General features: G+C 37.6%; 1 protein-coding gene across 2 annotated transcripts in view; it reads right to left on the bottom strand.

Moving 5' to 3' along the window:
* LOC132124051 (procollagen-lysine,2-oxoglutarate 5-dioxygenase 2-like) overlaps positions 1 to 9,481 on the bottom strand; it is a 56,893-nt gene extending 47,412 nt beyond the window's left edge. For both annotated transcript variants that reach the window (XM_059534810.1, XM_059534811.1), the window contains exon 1: positions 9,129 to 9,481. In XM_059534810.1, the coding sequence (XP_059390793.1) occupies positions 9,129 to 9,225 (97 nt within the window). In that variant the 5' untranslated portion in view covers positions 9,226 to 9,481. The remainder of the gene's footprint in view (positions 1 to 9,128) is intronic.
* Positions 9,482 to 16,903: the final 7,422 nt, after the last annotated feature.

Below are 16,903 nucleotides of genomic sequence, written 5' to 3'. Positions count from 1 at the left end.
TTCTGTTTTGACTGTAGTTTCGACGCGCGCTGAAAAGCGCGGTGGGCGTCGAGAATACTGTAGCGAGTAGCCTCTCTTTATAATGCCTAGCACCCAATCCGAAACCCCTGGAAGCGCTGACCATGCATCTGCATGAATGGCTAAGGGCTGGATGCGAAGCGCGCTCTGTTGACTGGGCAACGGCGACGCTCGAGTGTGCTGCGCATCTGAGGCGGGGAGTGCGCTGATCACAGCGGGCAGATCGCTCTTCCTTGACCCCGTCCCGGCGCTTAACCGACTGGGGGGAGGCTGAGCGGGTCCCGTGGGACTCAATATATCTGCGAGTAACCGTGGGCTGCATGTGTGCACATTTACCACTTTCAACTCGCTGTCTGCCTGTGCAGAATGTACGTGCATGGGCCTCGTATTTACAGAAGCCTCGCGCCGTATGTGACATAGTGTATGTGGGCACTGGGAAGTGGGCACGTTTACTATGCGGCGCGCTCGACCGATCTGTGTCGATCTTATGTGCGCTAGCCCTGTGTGCAGGGCTGTGCTTACATGTGGAGATGGGCACTGAGTAGTGGGCATCGCCACTGCATTTATAGCACCATCGGCCGTGGCCGGACGAGCGTGCACGGGTTTCGTTTTTACAGAAACCACATGACGCGTGTGACATAGTAATTGTGGGCACTGAGGGGTGGGCACGTTTACTATGCAGTGTGCGCGACCGACTTGAGTCGTCATTATGGGTGCAGGCCCTGTGTGCAGGGCTGTGCTTACATGTGGAGATGGGCACTGAGGAGTGGGCATCGTCACTACATTTATAGCACCATTGGCCATGGCCGGAACACCAGAAAAAACACTCTTTTTGTGAAACATCTGGGTAGCCGTGATAACGGCTTTTGTGTGCAGGCAAGCGGGCACCCGAAGCAAGCAGAGAGCACGTGTCTTCTTCCTCCGACGCGGGCCTGAGATCCACTTCCTCAGATGACGCGTCGGCAAGCAGCGGACGCTGAACATCGGGAAGCGATGCAGGGGAGGCCGGTGAAGCGGAGGGAACCGGCGAGCTCGGCCGAGCTGGAGGCGGTTCTGGTAGGCGCTGCAAGCGGCGCTTCTTACGGCGCTGCGGCGCAGCGGATGATGCAGGCTTCGAGAAGGATGCCAGGCAAGTCCTCAGAGTCACCATAGGCATTAACTCGCAATGAGAACATCCACCGTCAGCGAGCGCGAGCGCTGCATGGTCCTCACCCAGACAGGAGACGCAGATGACGTGACGATCTCCTTCGCTGAGCGGGGCTCTGCACGAGCCGCACGAGGGCATCTTTAAAAAGACGCAGCTCTTTTGTGAATGTGCATCGCAGGGCGAACACACACACAGGATATAACAGATAAAGGATGTAAAGGATATGGGCGCCAGATAGCGCAGCAGGAACGGCAGTGGAAGGCGGCGATGCCTGCAGCTTCAGAATGGCTCGTCCTGCTGATATGCTCTTTCAGACGGCGCTTGCTTCCTCCTTGATCCAGCGATGCGTGAGCTTCGCTGAAGAGATGAAAAATCAGGTGAGTCAGCCTTTTCGAGCTCCTTTTATAGGTTGGGCCACACCCGTTTCGGCGGGAAGTGGCAAGAAGGGCGCGAAGCGCCCTTATTGGTCTGATGTTGCATCAGCCTGCGCTCGATAGGCTATGCAGTTGCCGCAGAACAAGCCAATGAGCGAACGAGCCGTCTCGCCTATGGCTGTGTACTGCTGCAAATGCGCTTTACAAAAATACAAAATTAAGGATAATTTTTGCTTCAGTATTTCGTGAAAAGAGACTTTTCCCGTAGCGTCTTAGCTAAGACGCAGTACGAGAGAGCTCTCGTAAGAGAACGCTTAACATGGCTTAATGTACTAAGACAGTGATATTAACAGACCAAACTCACAAAAAATCATACTAATAAAATATACTATCTATAAAAAAATCAGATGAGCCCTGAATATTAATGTAACTCATTTAATAACACGTTAAGCCTTTTCCTCCCATAGAAAACCGTTATAAGAAAACGCTTAATGTGGCTTAATGTACTAAGACAGTGATTTTTAAAAACCAAACTCACTAAACATTATACTAATAAAGTATACGATGTACAAGAAATAAAAAAAACAGATGATCCCTGATTATGAATGCAAGTCGTTTAATAACACGTTAAGCCTTATGATGGTTTTCTATGAGAGGAAAAGGCTTAACGTGTCAATAGCACGGTATTACAATATTGCGGTTATTGCGACAGCCCTAGTTCTGAACTAGCACAGGAAGTACCCAGTATTTATACTCATAATTAATAAAACTAATCAAGCTCAAAATGGAATATTCTAATTTTTTTTTAGATACTGAATTTTTTAATTTAATAAGCTGTAAGTCATACTAAACAGAATTAAAACAAAAAACTCTTGAAATATTTCTGTTTGTGTGCAATGAATCTAGAATATACAAAAGTTTACTTTTTTGAATTAAATTACAAAAAAATAAATAACTTTTCCTTTTTTTTAAGTAGTCAAGGATGAATTTTGTTTGAGCAAAATGATATCTGTGCTGCCAACAACATTACAATGAGTCAAGCAATATCAAATGTCAGTATTCTCTTCTACCATCTTCTGAATTGCTGAAAATTGTGAATTTAGTTCTGTTGGGATTAGTATAATGCCACCTTTATATTGAAAAACATCTATAGAGGATGCATTACATATATTACCTTATTAAAATTGAAAGGAGTGACCATTTTAGAGGTTTCACACACAGGCCTCTGTTCGGGCTAATACAGGGTTGTTTATGATCAAAGTTATGATCAAAGTTATACAACTCCAATTCAAGTTACTTTTGGGTGCAATAACTTTTACATTGAATGTAAGTCTGTGTTTTAGCAAAAAAACACGTACTGAGTAGGAGTTACATGACATAGGCTAAATTGTTTACATCTCTGGTTCACCCCAAATAATGATAAAACCTTACAGTATTCTCACAAAATCATGTATTCCATAAGTATGTAATCATGTCAATGCAATTTAGACAGGTCCAATGGATTCATAGACCCAGAAAACATAGGGTTAGACACCAAGATTACTTGACTAAGTCAAATAATGAAGGAGTTAGGATATTTTAAGGGCTCCCTGCCCATCTTGGACACCATCTTGAAAATTACACCTTTCTAGTGGTCAAACTTTGGTAAACTTTTAGTATGTTATTAAGGACACCTAATACTACAAAAAACAGCTGAGAAACCTTTTGTTAGAATTTTTTTACGGTTAGGTTTTTTTTTTCTTATATGCAGCCGCCTATCACACAATGATCAACCTGCACAGTGCAAACAGCCAAACCTGGATATTTTAGGCAATATTACAATCTTGGCCGGGACATGTCCCATATGAACGGTGCATATGGCCACCCCACTAATAAGTATAGTAATAACATGACAGATGTTACTACCTACAACAGTCCAGCTTCTCATTTGCATAAAGTTGAGCTTTCCTCAACTTTGAGATGCTCTCAATCGCTCTCAACACTTTCTCTGTGCCACTATCAATCTCTTATTATCCCACATGAGCATGTTGCACAGCTCTCATAGGAATTAACTGAAGATTCCCACAAGTGATGACTCAAATTTGGACAAGCAACTCGTTCCAGACCACATGGTACGGGCATGCACGATACATCAAACTGTATGGCTAGTTAAGGAGATGCACATTAATTTTCTGATTTGATGGATAAAACAGGTGTAAAATCCTACAGACTTCCATTTAAGGAACAAACAAGCCTGCTCTAGTGACCAGAATATCATAAACCCCACCAAAGAACATTTTTTGTATTTTCACCAAAAAAAAAAAGGATTAGCCAGATAAATCTGCTCCATGCCAGTCCTTAAACCAGGCCTCTTAACTGCATAAAATAATGCATATAAAAATTACTTTGGACATTAAAACTTTCCCAGACATGCTTCTCTGTCTATGGGAAAAGACTAGCTGAAGTACCCCCTTTAGATCTCATAGTTAATCAAACAAAAGGCCACTGACAAATCTGGGCAGCTGCCTGCAAAACCTGATCAGAGAATAAGTAAAACCAGGGACTAGAGAACAAAACGTTGGGGATGTGACTATACAACTGTACTTCTGTTTGTGTGTTTTGGCATTTAACGGTTTAAAAAAATACAGCTGCCATCTGTCTAAACTGCTTATATAAACCAGACTTCTTTAATCAAGTGTGCGGTTGAATGACACCATGTTGCAAAAGACCGATTACAGGCTAGTGCTGCCAGGTCCAGCAGTCAACACTATAGACAAACGTATATGTTCTCTTTTACTGGTACTCGGAAGTCGTAATTCTTACACTGCCGTTCAACTCATAGGCCAATGTTTCATTGTGAAGTGTTCACAGAGGTCTAAACGTGGGCAGACATTGAAAACTCACAGGAGGTGATAGTTCTCCCACAGAAATTTAATAGAGACGACCTCAAGAGTCAAGAGGCAGATTTCTTTCTATATCCACTGTGTTCAGGACAGCATGCGTCATCTGGAGGTGCACAAAACCTCAAATCAGGGGCAATTAAGAGACCCATTTAGACTTTAATCTGCTCAGTGACTAACGGCACTGGCATATGAAGTGAAGGAAATAATGCATGGAAATTAACACAGCTTGATTGTATTCTTAATTATGATTCAGAGCACACAGGATTGTTTAGAAAATAGTAAATTTAGAAAATAGTAAAGCTTGCATCACTTTGTCCTAGAGCTGGTTTGATAGATGGGCTAGGTTTATTCCTTGTATATTCAATGTAAATGCAATTCTAGAACTGTCGAGAATAAAGATTACTGCAGTCATGTTGCATGGAAATGATGAATGCAAAAATGAATGAGAACGGTGTAGGTTATATTTTTCCCCCTCTTACTAGGCTTGTTGACACTCAACAGTCTTTATATTCCTGTACACTAACAAGCACAAGCAACTGTTCACTAACCATGGAGGTGTTTTATTATTTAAGCATGCTTTTAGGCTGTATTACCATCGCAAATAAATCAATGTACAACCTAATTGGAATCCAGAAAGCAATAAAAAAAATAATAATAATGCTTATGCTTCAAAGAAATGCTTAACTCAGGGTGTGCATTAACTGTGTGCAATCCAATTTTTATAACATTTTAGTTATTACACTGCATAGCTATACACTTTGTAGACTGAACAGCATAGTGTTGTATCTCACAGGCTCATATTCCCTCACAGCATGACTGTGTGAAATAAAAAAAAGTCTACCTGACATCCCTCACATCTCAACAAGAGAGGAAACTGGGCTAGTAGTCACACTTTTTTACTTGAGTGTATATGTCTCAGAGAATTATTATTATTATTATTATTATTATTATTATTATTATTATTATTTATTTATTTTCAGTTTTTTTAGACTATAGCATTTAAGTGTGTTCACTTGTTATCTAAAATATTGTCCTAAATGACCCCCTTGTGACAACTTCCTCATGTGACTATAGTCCCGGTCTCCAGTAAATGACTGAGTAGCAGAAGCAGGGGCGGATCTACCGGGGTGGCATGGGGTGGCAAATGCCACCCTAAAAGAAAGCCTTGCCACCCCTGCTGCCACCCCAGTTGGCAGAAACGAATTAAAAGTTATGGCCAATTTGAAAATTTACGAGCGCGAATCTCCAACGGCGTGGGGGAAAACACTGCGAACATCGTGTGTATCTGAATGACAAAAATGCACATATTGAGCGCTCATTCCCAGAGACGCGTAGAACCGTTTTAGTCTCTTTTAACTTTAATATTCATATACACAAGTCCATATCGATATTTGATTCATTTTACAGCCCTAATATAGATGTATTCATTCAAAAATAGCCAAATTCCGTGACGTTCTGCTTTATACAGCAAGTTCTATTTTTAACTGGATTCCGCGATTCAATCGTTTAGCAAACACAGACTGGGTGAATTTATGAATGAAAGTGTAAAAGTTCTGACACAAAACCTCTGACAAAACTAAGTTGTTACGTGTCCACGCTTTTTTAAGTGGGTAAACGTGTTTATGTTCGACACTAGGCTAACGTTACATAGTTTTGCTTAAGGTAGAATGATAAGGCTAATTATATATACATGCCACTTTCTGAAACAACCTTACACAGTTTTGATAGCGTTAATAATGAACACAATGTTAACGTAGCCTGCCTGTGATGAATGCTGACTGCACACATTTCCACAACTTCCCTTGATCATCCTCACAACTTATTGCTTGTAGCCATTTTGTCATCCTTTCCGGTTCTGTATGTTTATTAGGAATGATGTAGAACTTCATTTCATAATTTGTTAGTTTATTGGTGGTACAGAAAACGACACAACACCTCTTTGGCATGATTTCAATTGGCGCCAACGCAATGTTTCCCCCCACGGGCTAAATTCACATCACGTGACGGGGCGTTCTTAGACCAACCGTCTGTATCTATCCGTGCTCGCGACCACTAACACCTCATGTTTTCGGCTGAATGTTCATAATTGATGGATGAACATCTATGCCCGGGTAAAGGACATCAGCAATCCGGTGCAGAGAAAAGAAAACTAAAGAAAGTTATAAAAAATAAAAAAAAACAGGCATAAAGTTGGCTTGACGTTGGACGTTAGAGAGTTTCAAATTTAGGGACAGTCTCTAAAGTTACATGCGATATTGATATACACTTTTCTAACGTCAGTAGCATTTGAGGAGAATGACTTTCTTACAGTCATAAAAACAACTGTAATGGTTCATTTAGGTGTCAGCTATAAAGCACAATTGAATTGAATGTTTGATATTAAAATAAACTGTAAATCATATGTAAATTATGCTACTTTTTCAACTGGGCTCAAACGCAAATTTGAAGCTCAATAGCATTTGAGGAGAAAGACCTGCAGTCATAAAACAATTGTAATGTGTTCATTTAGGTGTCAGCTACAATGCACATTTTATAAATTTTTAATATATATTAAAATAAATTATAAATCATTTAGGTAAAAACAAGGTCCGTTTATCACTTTCAGGCACATTCCTGTGAAGGTTTTTTTTTTTTTTTTTTCAGGTTCCCTTACGAAAATTACCCATGGTTTTAACAATAACACCACAAATCATCCTTAATATTTTTTTGATGTTGTCGTTGCTATAAAAACAGACCTAAGCCATCAATAGCTTTTAAAATGACTTAAAATGCATTATATAAAAAACAATGAGGCAATAATTATTGGTTAATAATAACACTGTTAAAATACATAATGTAGGCAAATACAAAATAATCAATGTATGTACGTTATTACAAATGCCTGCAAAGGGAGCCAAATGTAACTGCTGCTGTTACACTTACAGGACAATCAAATCCTTGTTTAGGCTACTGACCAAACATTTAGTTCAAATATTCACTTAATCTTTCATTTTTGGCCACCTTGTTGCTATAGATGACACAGCCTTTATAATTTCTTCAACAAAAAACGAGCATATCACAACCCTTACAAAAATAAGCCATGGTTTTATAGTAAAACAGCTTAATTTCCTTTTACATTATTTCTTTATGCTTGACACTATAAAATAAATTAGTCATAATAAAGTGATAGCCATAGGTAGATGTTGAGAGCTACAATTGTAATTTGTAAATAATAAAATTTTTTCATTTTTATTTTTTTATTTGATTAAAGTTATTTTTTCACCCCTATAGTAGGTGTTTTTTTCATCATCATATTTCAGGAAGGGGGGCACAACAATACAGTCCTGCTTAGGGCACCCATTTGGCCAGCGGCGGCCCTGAAGGTGTTGTTATACACGTCTCTGGGAATGTGTGCTCTACTACACGCACACTGAAGCACGCGTGGTGTTTTCAGCTCTTCACTATATTGACGCATAATGTAGGCTACACATGTGCACGCAAGCACGTTATGAGAGGATTTCACCATTTCATTTGATAAAACTATCGTCATTCATTCGGCAATGTCTTTATAACAACCTGTCAAAATATTCGGTATAACTGAAGAAATTCAAACAGAAATCTAGTACTATTGCACAGTAGAGTATGCTATACGTCAAGTAGGCCTATTAGCTAATAATAATAGTTTATTTAAAAAAAACAAACTCTGTCTACAACTCAAAGTAAAAGTTTGGTCTAACTCAAAGAAATTATGTAAGAAATTGCACAGTAAAATATACTAAATAAAAAGATATACTAAAACGTTATTTTAAAGGAATATCACACAAGTTTTCATAGATAGTTTTAATTTAAACTTGCCAAAACAATAACAACAAATTTTTCAAAAACAAAATAATGTTTATTTATTTATTATTGTCAGCTAATAAAACCTATGCTTCAGGGACCATATTCATATAACATCTAAGGCTAAATGTAGCTCTTGACTGGTTGAGTTAGATGGTGATTAACACTAAACAGTAGAAAATCAGTTGAGCCTCCCCAGCTGTAAATGTCATTGGCTATTAAAGTCTTGTGTTTCTTATAATAAATTGACATGTTGATAACACTGAACCTTTTATAATGCTCATAATTACATGTCGATGCATACTGTAAGCATTAGTGAGTGTGGTGGTGCTTATGGGGTATGGTCACTTATTCCTTATATGAACTCTTTCAAATGCAAGACATTGATTGCATGAGATTTAAGTTTGTAAATGATAGCCTGTGCCCTTTTGTAGTGTGCACATATACTATTTATCATCAAACTGTGATAACTGTGACTAAATTCAGTATATATACGTCTGCCATCTGTTGCCACCCCTCAAAAATTCCTGCCCCCTTCTCGCCACCCCATCAATATTTTACTAGATCCGCCCCTGAGCAGAAGGAAAGATAACATTTTAATTTTCAAATATTAAAGATCATTAATGTTCATTCAAATCAAAATGGCATGGATTTTTCTTTATATTTTCAGTTTATGAACATTTGAACGCACATTTATTGATCGGTTGGTTAATCACTTTAAAACAACTTATTACTATTAATTAAGTGTTATCATCACACTAGTTAACTGTTCAGATCATTATTATTTTATATAATCAAACGTGAGCGTTCTAGACCAGTTGCGTCGCGTCGCGATCATTGGGAATGACGCAGCAGAGTGCGCGCGGTCCCAATGTAACGGGCTCTTACCTGTTGGAATATCCTTATTTCTCTCCATGCTCAGGGAATAATGAACACAGGACGTCAGCGTTAAAATAAGCGCGTACAAGCACAGATGATGCTCCATCGCCGCTTCGGTGAAGTCCTCAGAGACGATGTGAACAAGTTTGCGAAGTTGCTGCTGGTCAGCGCGCGGTGAGTCCGAGAAGCCCCGGGGTCAGCAATAAAACCTCTCGTAGATCACCTAAGTAAAGTCATTTCTAGTGAATATCAGTAGTATAACTGTGCTGATTAGTCCCGCAAGAACGAGCTGACTGTGATGGTGCCCCTGATGTTCCCAGACAAGGTGACAGTAGTGAGTATGATTGAACAAGGACAGCCGTGTTTGAGCACCCCTCCTCCTGCAGTCCTCAAATAATGCCCCCTGGCACCGCCCTCATTCACATGCATGTGACAAGTTACATGAAAAAAAAAATACCTTGATGTTACAATAAACACTGTATATGTGACATAAGTTGAATGGATATTATTACAATGACTGTTTATTTCTTAAATCAAAATAAGTCAAAGCTAGTCTGATAAAGCTATAGTAGACTATATAAAACCTAAAAATCTTGCCAAAGGAAAAGCTTTTAAAATGAACTAAATGTCCTTTCAAATGGCAATATGTGAGGGTAATTTACCGGTAGAATGGGAGGCTGGCATAATTTTATAAAACAAATGTAATGTATGTGTGGTGGGTGGGTCAGGTTTTCCATTGTGTACCAAATGTCCCCACAAGGACTGTAAAACCTGAAATCACCTGTGAGGAGCAGCCAACAGCCCATGTGAGAATTAAAAAAGCTTAATAAACATACTAAATATTGCTTTAATGGAAATACAAGGGTTATGAAAAAAAATGGGTTATGGTAGTATTTAGGGCAGAAAATATAATTGGCTCAGTGTAAAAAAGGGAAGGTACATACAGTATAAAGTACCCACTGTGGTAGAAAAAAAAAAAAAAAAAAAATATATATATATATATATATATATATATATATATATGTGTGTGTGTGTGTGTGTGTGACTTACTAGCAAAACGTATTAAAAATATCTTTTTATGACAGTGCATTATGTCCAAAATAGGCAATTCACCCTTTATAGTCTGATATATGATAGAGACAGAGAGAGACAGAGAGAGAGAGTAGTATTGCATCCTTCATATATCCAAAAAGTCTTCAGTTTTATCATATTTATAAAAGAAAAATACAGCTTTCCGATTCTTTCCGGAAAATTCCGAGCTCCTGGAGGCGTGCCGTGAGCGGAGCTATAATACTGATGTTTCATGTTGTTTCCAATAACATATATTCACTTATGTGCTGATTTTCAACAAAATATAGAAATCTGATGCAATTGTACTTACATGAATGGGGTCTTTTATCACAGGGACAGCTCCATGTTTTAATGATGTGCAAATCCAGCGTCGACTTGGGCCTTTTTTATAAAACATTCATCACTCAAATGACAAATGCACTTGATACACTCTGTTGCTGCCCCGGAAAAACAAACTGCATCCACTGTTTATGTAACGCTGGGTTCTTGGGGAAGCTGAACACGGTAAACTTTCCCTCACATCCAAAATTCACTTATTTGGAGGCATTCTCGAACAAATCCTATGGAGCGCTGCCGACGATTTTGAAGCGTGTTAATGTGCGCGGTCTCGCTCTCCTCTGGTCAATGTGTGTCCGGGGGCGTGCTTTTCAGGGAGAAATGCTCATATAAGGAGTTCCGTTCTCGTGTACGTCATGAGATCCACGATCGAAAAAAATCAGCCGAAATTTGTACCAACCCAGAAGTAAGAACCCACAGAAATTCTCAGTCATTCTTCTAAATAATTTTTTTTAAACTTTGGCCATGTTTAGCCTGAGAATCCATCTCTGAATACACAAAACACCATTGTACCCCCCTTTAAGGAGCCATTTGTTGTTTATATGTTTAGACAAAAAAAAAATCACCTCACTTTAAAATAATCACATTTTGTTGCTTTGCAGCCTGGACAGAAGACATACACATTTTTCGTTTTATCCAGCTGTATTTGCTCAGTGCAGCTCATAATATCCAAGTGACAGATAACACCAACATGTCAGAATTTTGATCATTTTGCTCAGCATGAAACAAGCTTTCCTGTGTAATGTGGTACAAATGTTAATATTTTCTTATCCAAAAAATAAGATGAAATTCTGATAGCTTGTAATGCAAATCAATGAGATCTTTATAACAGTATAGCAGAACTACTTAAATAAAATGCATATGCAGTACATAGCCTAACGATTGTCACACTATATCTCCCAATAATATGTCTTAGTGAGATGATATTTAAATGTTTCATTTTATGAGTGCATTCATTGTGGAAATCAACAGCCCTCATAAGGGAGTAGTGTAAACTTAATAAACACACTAAATAATCATACAATACAATAGTAACTCAGTATTAAAACAACAGAAGTAAGAAAATCCCCAACTTGGAAAAACAAACATGTTAAAACAGCCCACATACATCCACTGACCGCTTGATTACTGCTGTACTTATTGTTTTTATTTTTTTTAAGTATAATTTTACTTGAAGGCCATTTACTACACCACAATGACACTGCAGTACATTGAAAAGAAAGATCCTCTGTGCCAAACAAAAGCTATATGGCAGAGTTGGATCTTGACCATGCAATTTATGCATTTATTGTGGTCTCAGGCTTTCAGACATATGGTGTTTTTGCACATAGTGTGATAATGAGGTAATCTGGTTCACGTCCAACACTCTTAATAGCCACTGATTGAAGTCACAGAGGCCAATGTATTCCCATTCATTCTTTTTACAAGTTTCAGTTTCACTCATGCATGTATCTATGAGTAGTAGCCTACAAATACTCAAAATATCAGTTCACCACAGGTTCACGCTTCTCTGTGGGCCATTAAATTGTCTTGTCGCAGTCTTTGTCAATGCAGATAGAAGATGTTTCAAAGCACAGGAGTGGAGATAAATAAAGGCAGATATACTCAATGCATCCCTAGGCATTTTATGGCTTTGTGAGACAGAGGGGATTGTTTGGACATGTTTGGGGGATGGAAGCGGGGGCTATTAACATGAACAGCTGAAATCACTTCTGTATTATACAGTGAGAAACACATGGCTTTGCATTCATCTGCCACATCTGGTCTTGGTTATTAACTGAGAAACAGTCAAGAAAATGTCAGCGCCAGTGTGTGGGCAGTCAAGTGTACAGTATGATATTGCTTTTACATTGTTATAAACTTTAAAGTGCAGTGAAGCTAATGGATATGCTGATAAATAGAGGCAGAAGACTGACGATGATTCAGAAAAATCTGAAAAATGAAATAAAAGCTTTGTTTACTATTGTGGTAAAAGGGTGAATCTCACAAAACCATATTTCATATTTCAACCCAACATAACAGCCTAAAAAAAAAATGGTTATTAGTAATTAAAGATTATTATTTATTTTAAGAAAACAGCTTATTTCCAAGATTTTTCTGCATTGTGAAAATTACATTTTCATAACTCCCACCAGTATAACAAGTTTAAAAAAAAAAGTAAAAAAAAAGCACTATATATATATAATTTTATGACATATAGCATGTATTTTATGCTAAGTTAAAAAAAATATATATTTACATTAAAATATTATAATGAGTCAAAAACACAAACAAAAAAAGTCTGTAACAATACTGTAACAATAATTTGGGGAAAAATATGCATAATTGTCATGGAGATAAATCTGAATGCAAAGCACCATGGTGTTGACATAAATTATGGTTTCTTTTACAGGTAGTTTCTTTTTTATAATATTTTATGATGTTCCCCCAAAAGGGAGAACACACACAATTATAAGTGTAAGTTTGTCACAGTTTCCTTAAAACACAAAGGCATTAGTTTGAAGAGATGTCAAAGTCTGCAGGCAATAAAGCTGAATATGATATTCGATCTATATTTCCATTCATCGAAAATGTCTAGTACAGTGGATGACAGAGTCAGGCAGTAGTACAACCAATAAATGAATCAAGACTAAACATTTTTACAGACCTTGTGTCTTGAATCACACAGTATGACAATCTAAAAGTTTTTGTCCAGCTAGTTTTTTTTTCTTTTCCTTCCCATGGAGCAAACTGAAAATACATACAAGTCTATTTGTGGTACTGGCAATGCCTGGCAAATGGTTTCTCGATTACGATGATGAGTCACCCATCCACGACGACATGATCTCATGGACCTGATGAATCCTTTGCTATAATTACTTCCAATAATAGCTTTTTTTGTTTCAAATGCGTGCCTTTGAACCTGCCACTTCGTGTTAATTATAAACTGGCAACGATAGAAGACCAGTGCCTCTTGATAGACCAACCCCCGTCAGTCTGACCACCTCATTTTCACATCTGTGCACTGGTTTCAGTCAAGTTAAGATGGGAAATCCCACACTTCAGCCAAAATCACAAAGAGAACTTGACCTCCAGGAAAACACATTTGTCATCTTACTCTATAAGCATCCTCAAGAACCCATCATTCATATGGGTGGAAAGGAGGCAATCTGTGCATCCGCAATGGCGCCATTTCACAACACTGAAAACAGGCAGATAGCATGTTGGTCACGGACATATCGGAAAGAAGAATATAGGGAGGAATATATGGAGTCTATTGGCCATGCATGCGGGAAATGTAATTTGCATTAAAAGACTATCCTTGTGAAAAAGAAGTGCATAACTGTATTGAATGTGTACTTGTAGTGTCCTTAAAATCGATATATTTTTGGTTTATAAAAACTTTAATTACATATAATATTATATCAGTGACATAAAAGGCCACTTAGAGTAAACTTTCATGACTGCTTCAAAACATACCACACATCAAAGGAAAAGTTTTACATTAAAGTAGACTTTAAATCATTAAGTGTTAATAATCTTTTGAAATGCTTTAAAGAAGTGCATGTATTATGTGTCGACTAACAGACTAAAGCACATGTAAATAAGCAATTGTAATTTTATTAATGTTATTGCAATATTAAGTTAATAATATGTTTTGATATATTTAGTTAATATATTTTAAATGCACTTAAAATAATATATTTGCAATCATACACAAAGTTGTAATTAATACATGCTATACACGTTTTAAATGAAATTACATTAAAGTATATTTTAGCTCATCATAAATGCTTGTATAAATCAGTCTTACTTCAATCTAAAACTATAATAAATTTTAGTGTTCAAAAAGCATTCCATTCAGTTCGCACTTTTCTATCGATGGATATTATATCCTCAAAAGGTACTCCTTTTTAAAAGTGTGTAGGCCTACCTCAATATTATTATTATTATTTATTTTTTTTTTTACTAAAGTTCACCAATAAATTAACTTTTGTATTTTACTCACCTTCATCTTGTTCCAAACAAGTGTTTTTTTTCTCTGTAGAACACAAATGAACAACTGTGAAGAAAGTTAATGCTGCTCTTTTCCCTTCAGTTTACAGTGACTAGATGCTGTACATTAAAACATACATAAATACATACTAAATCGGTTGCACTTTTAGAATTAGTGTCCTACTTTGTAAGTATGGACTACTCTAGTGCTTTTTTGGTGCTTTGTGGAGCTTGACAATCTCTAATTAATGTATGATTTAATTAATAAACAGCATCAACATTCTGCTAAACATGTCATTTTGTCTTCAACTGGATTTTGAAAAACATGAGCATGACTTTTCCTGTAATTCTTTCTAAACCATACATTTCAGCGACAGTACGAGACATGGTCACACAATGGCACCATAATTTTGACCAAAGAGAGGGATATAAAGGAACTAAAACATAGGTGGGTCCCAGTAGGGGCTCCATTGGACAACTTTAGTTGTCCTCTTGGCAGAATTCTTCATTTTAAGTTAATTATACAGGGTGAGCTTCATGAGCAGTCTCTCATTAGAGTAATACCTAAAGTGATCATTGGAGAGGCCAGCCTGAAATAAGATGCTCGGATATATTTATACACCCTGACCATCTCCATTTCCCGGAGGAAAAAGAGAGGACAAACCTTTTGAGGAATATGCATTTTAAGTAGTATTTGTATGGTCCATTTCACGAATATTTGAGAAATTCTCACAGGAGCACATCACATGTGGACAAGACCTAAGAACAGATTTCCGCATTTGTTAACTTTGCTGGAGTAGATGACTGAGCATCATTTTCATGATTTCATTCATCCAGTGCCCAGTGTCCCATTCCACTGGAGACTATCTTCAAGCTTTGTTTGCACAGATGTGTTTAGGACCTCTGTTTGAATGTGTGGTCTTCACACACTGATACAGGAAATTCAATACAGTATGATGTTTCTAAGGCTCCTTGAAGTTTGTATATGTAAGGAATGACATAGTTAATTCGTTTGCAAGTATGCCAGCACATCCCTAAACATTCTTTACATACAGCCTCAGTTAACTGGAGGTTGGAAACAAATTACATTCAAGTAAGAAAACTCACACTGCTGTCATTTCTGAAACGTGTGCTTCAGCCAAACCTTATAAATCTAGATAAAGTGCACAGCGTATGGAGCTGAGGTCATGTGAACCTCTCGCTCTTGTGTAGGGGTGTTCTGGTATTTTAGTTTCGGCTAGGAGTGTTGTCTATCGCGGAATTAATTTAATAAGAAAAGTGATGGATGTGTTTGGTTATATTAATTTCATGAAGGATGATACTATAATTCACTGTATCATAGACCTGGACCTAGTCACTTAAGTATATTGCTTTGGGTGGCTTATTGTGATTTTGCCAAGTGAGACATGTTGCTGGATCAGCATCTTTGTTGGTTTTGGAACAGCATTCCTATAAACCAGATTTTTCAAGGATTAGGGACTTAACAACATTCTTATCAATCTATCCCCCACTGATTTCAAGGACAGTGTTGGGACTGGTGTTGTGGCCACAAGATATTAACTCGTGGGAACGTGATATTATGTCGTGGCCACGACATCCTTATGTCATGGCCTCGAGATGTTATGTTGAGGGAACGACATATTTTTCTCATGGCCACGAGTTTTGTTTTAAAGGAACCGACCTTTACATGTGTTTTGTATTGCATTCGATGGTCTCTTTGTTTCATAATAACTCACTGTATTTCAAAAATTTCTTGCACAAGTTACATTGGAACATCGTTGAAGGTTAACGTGACTTCCATGGATCAGCACAGCACAGATCTTATGACATTTTTATGGGAACACAACATCAAAGAGGCAAACATAGCCAGAATTGAACAAGACAAGGTAAATAGTTGTCATTTTTTGTTTTTATAAACATGTGCAGGGCTTGACAGCCACTGTCATTTGTCATATCAAAGTCCTTAAATTGTATTCGAAATTTCAGTCGTAATAAGACAATGTGATAAAATATAGCCTTTATCAGTCACATAAAATCAGTAGGCTAATCAATAAAATACATATTTCCAATGCAGAGGAAACGGAAATGAATCAATTGCCTGTCTTAGTTTATGAAAAGGTCATTGAATCAATGACTCACCTGATTTGTTTAAAACACTGAATCATTTGGTAAAAAGCTCGGTAATGCGAAACTGATCTTTGGGTGGGGGGTGTTAATAATATGTAAATCTGTTCAGTCATGCTGAGTCTCCTATGTACTTTTTTATGATTTCCGATGGGCAACCATACATTGCATAGATTCTTTGGATAACTTAAACACTCTTTAAACTTAAAAGATGTTCAGAAGATGCGTTTTCAAGTTGCTTTTGTGTGAATTGCATTTTAAATGTAAATTTAAATGAT

Source organism: Carassius carassius, chromosome 42 (genome assembly GCF_963082965.1).
Source record: "Carassius carassius chromosome 42, fCarCar2.1, whole genome shotgun sequence".
NCBI lineage: Eukaryota > Metazoa > Chordata > Actinopteri > Cypriniformes > Cyprinidae > Carassius > Carassius carassius.
This window is presented reverse-complemented; position numbering and strand designations above follow the sequence as displayed.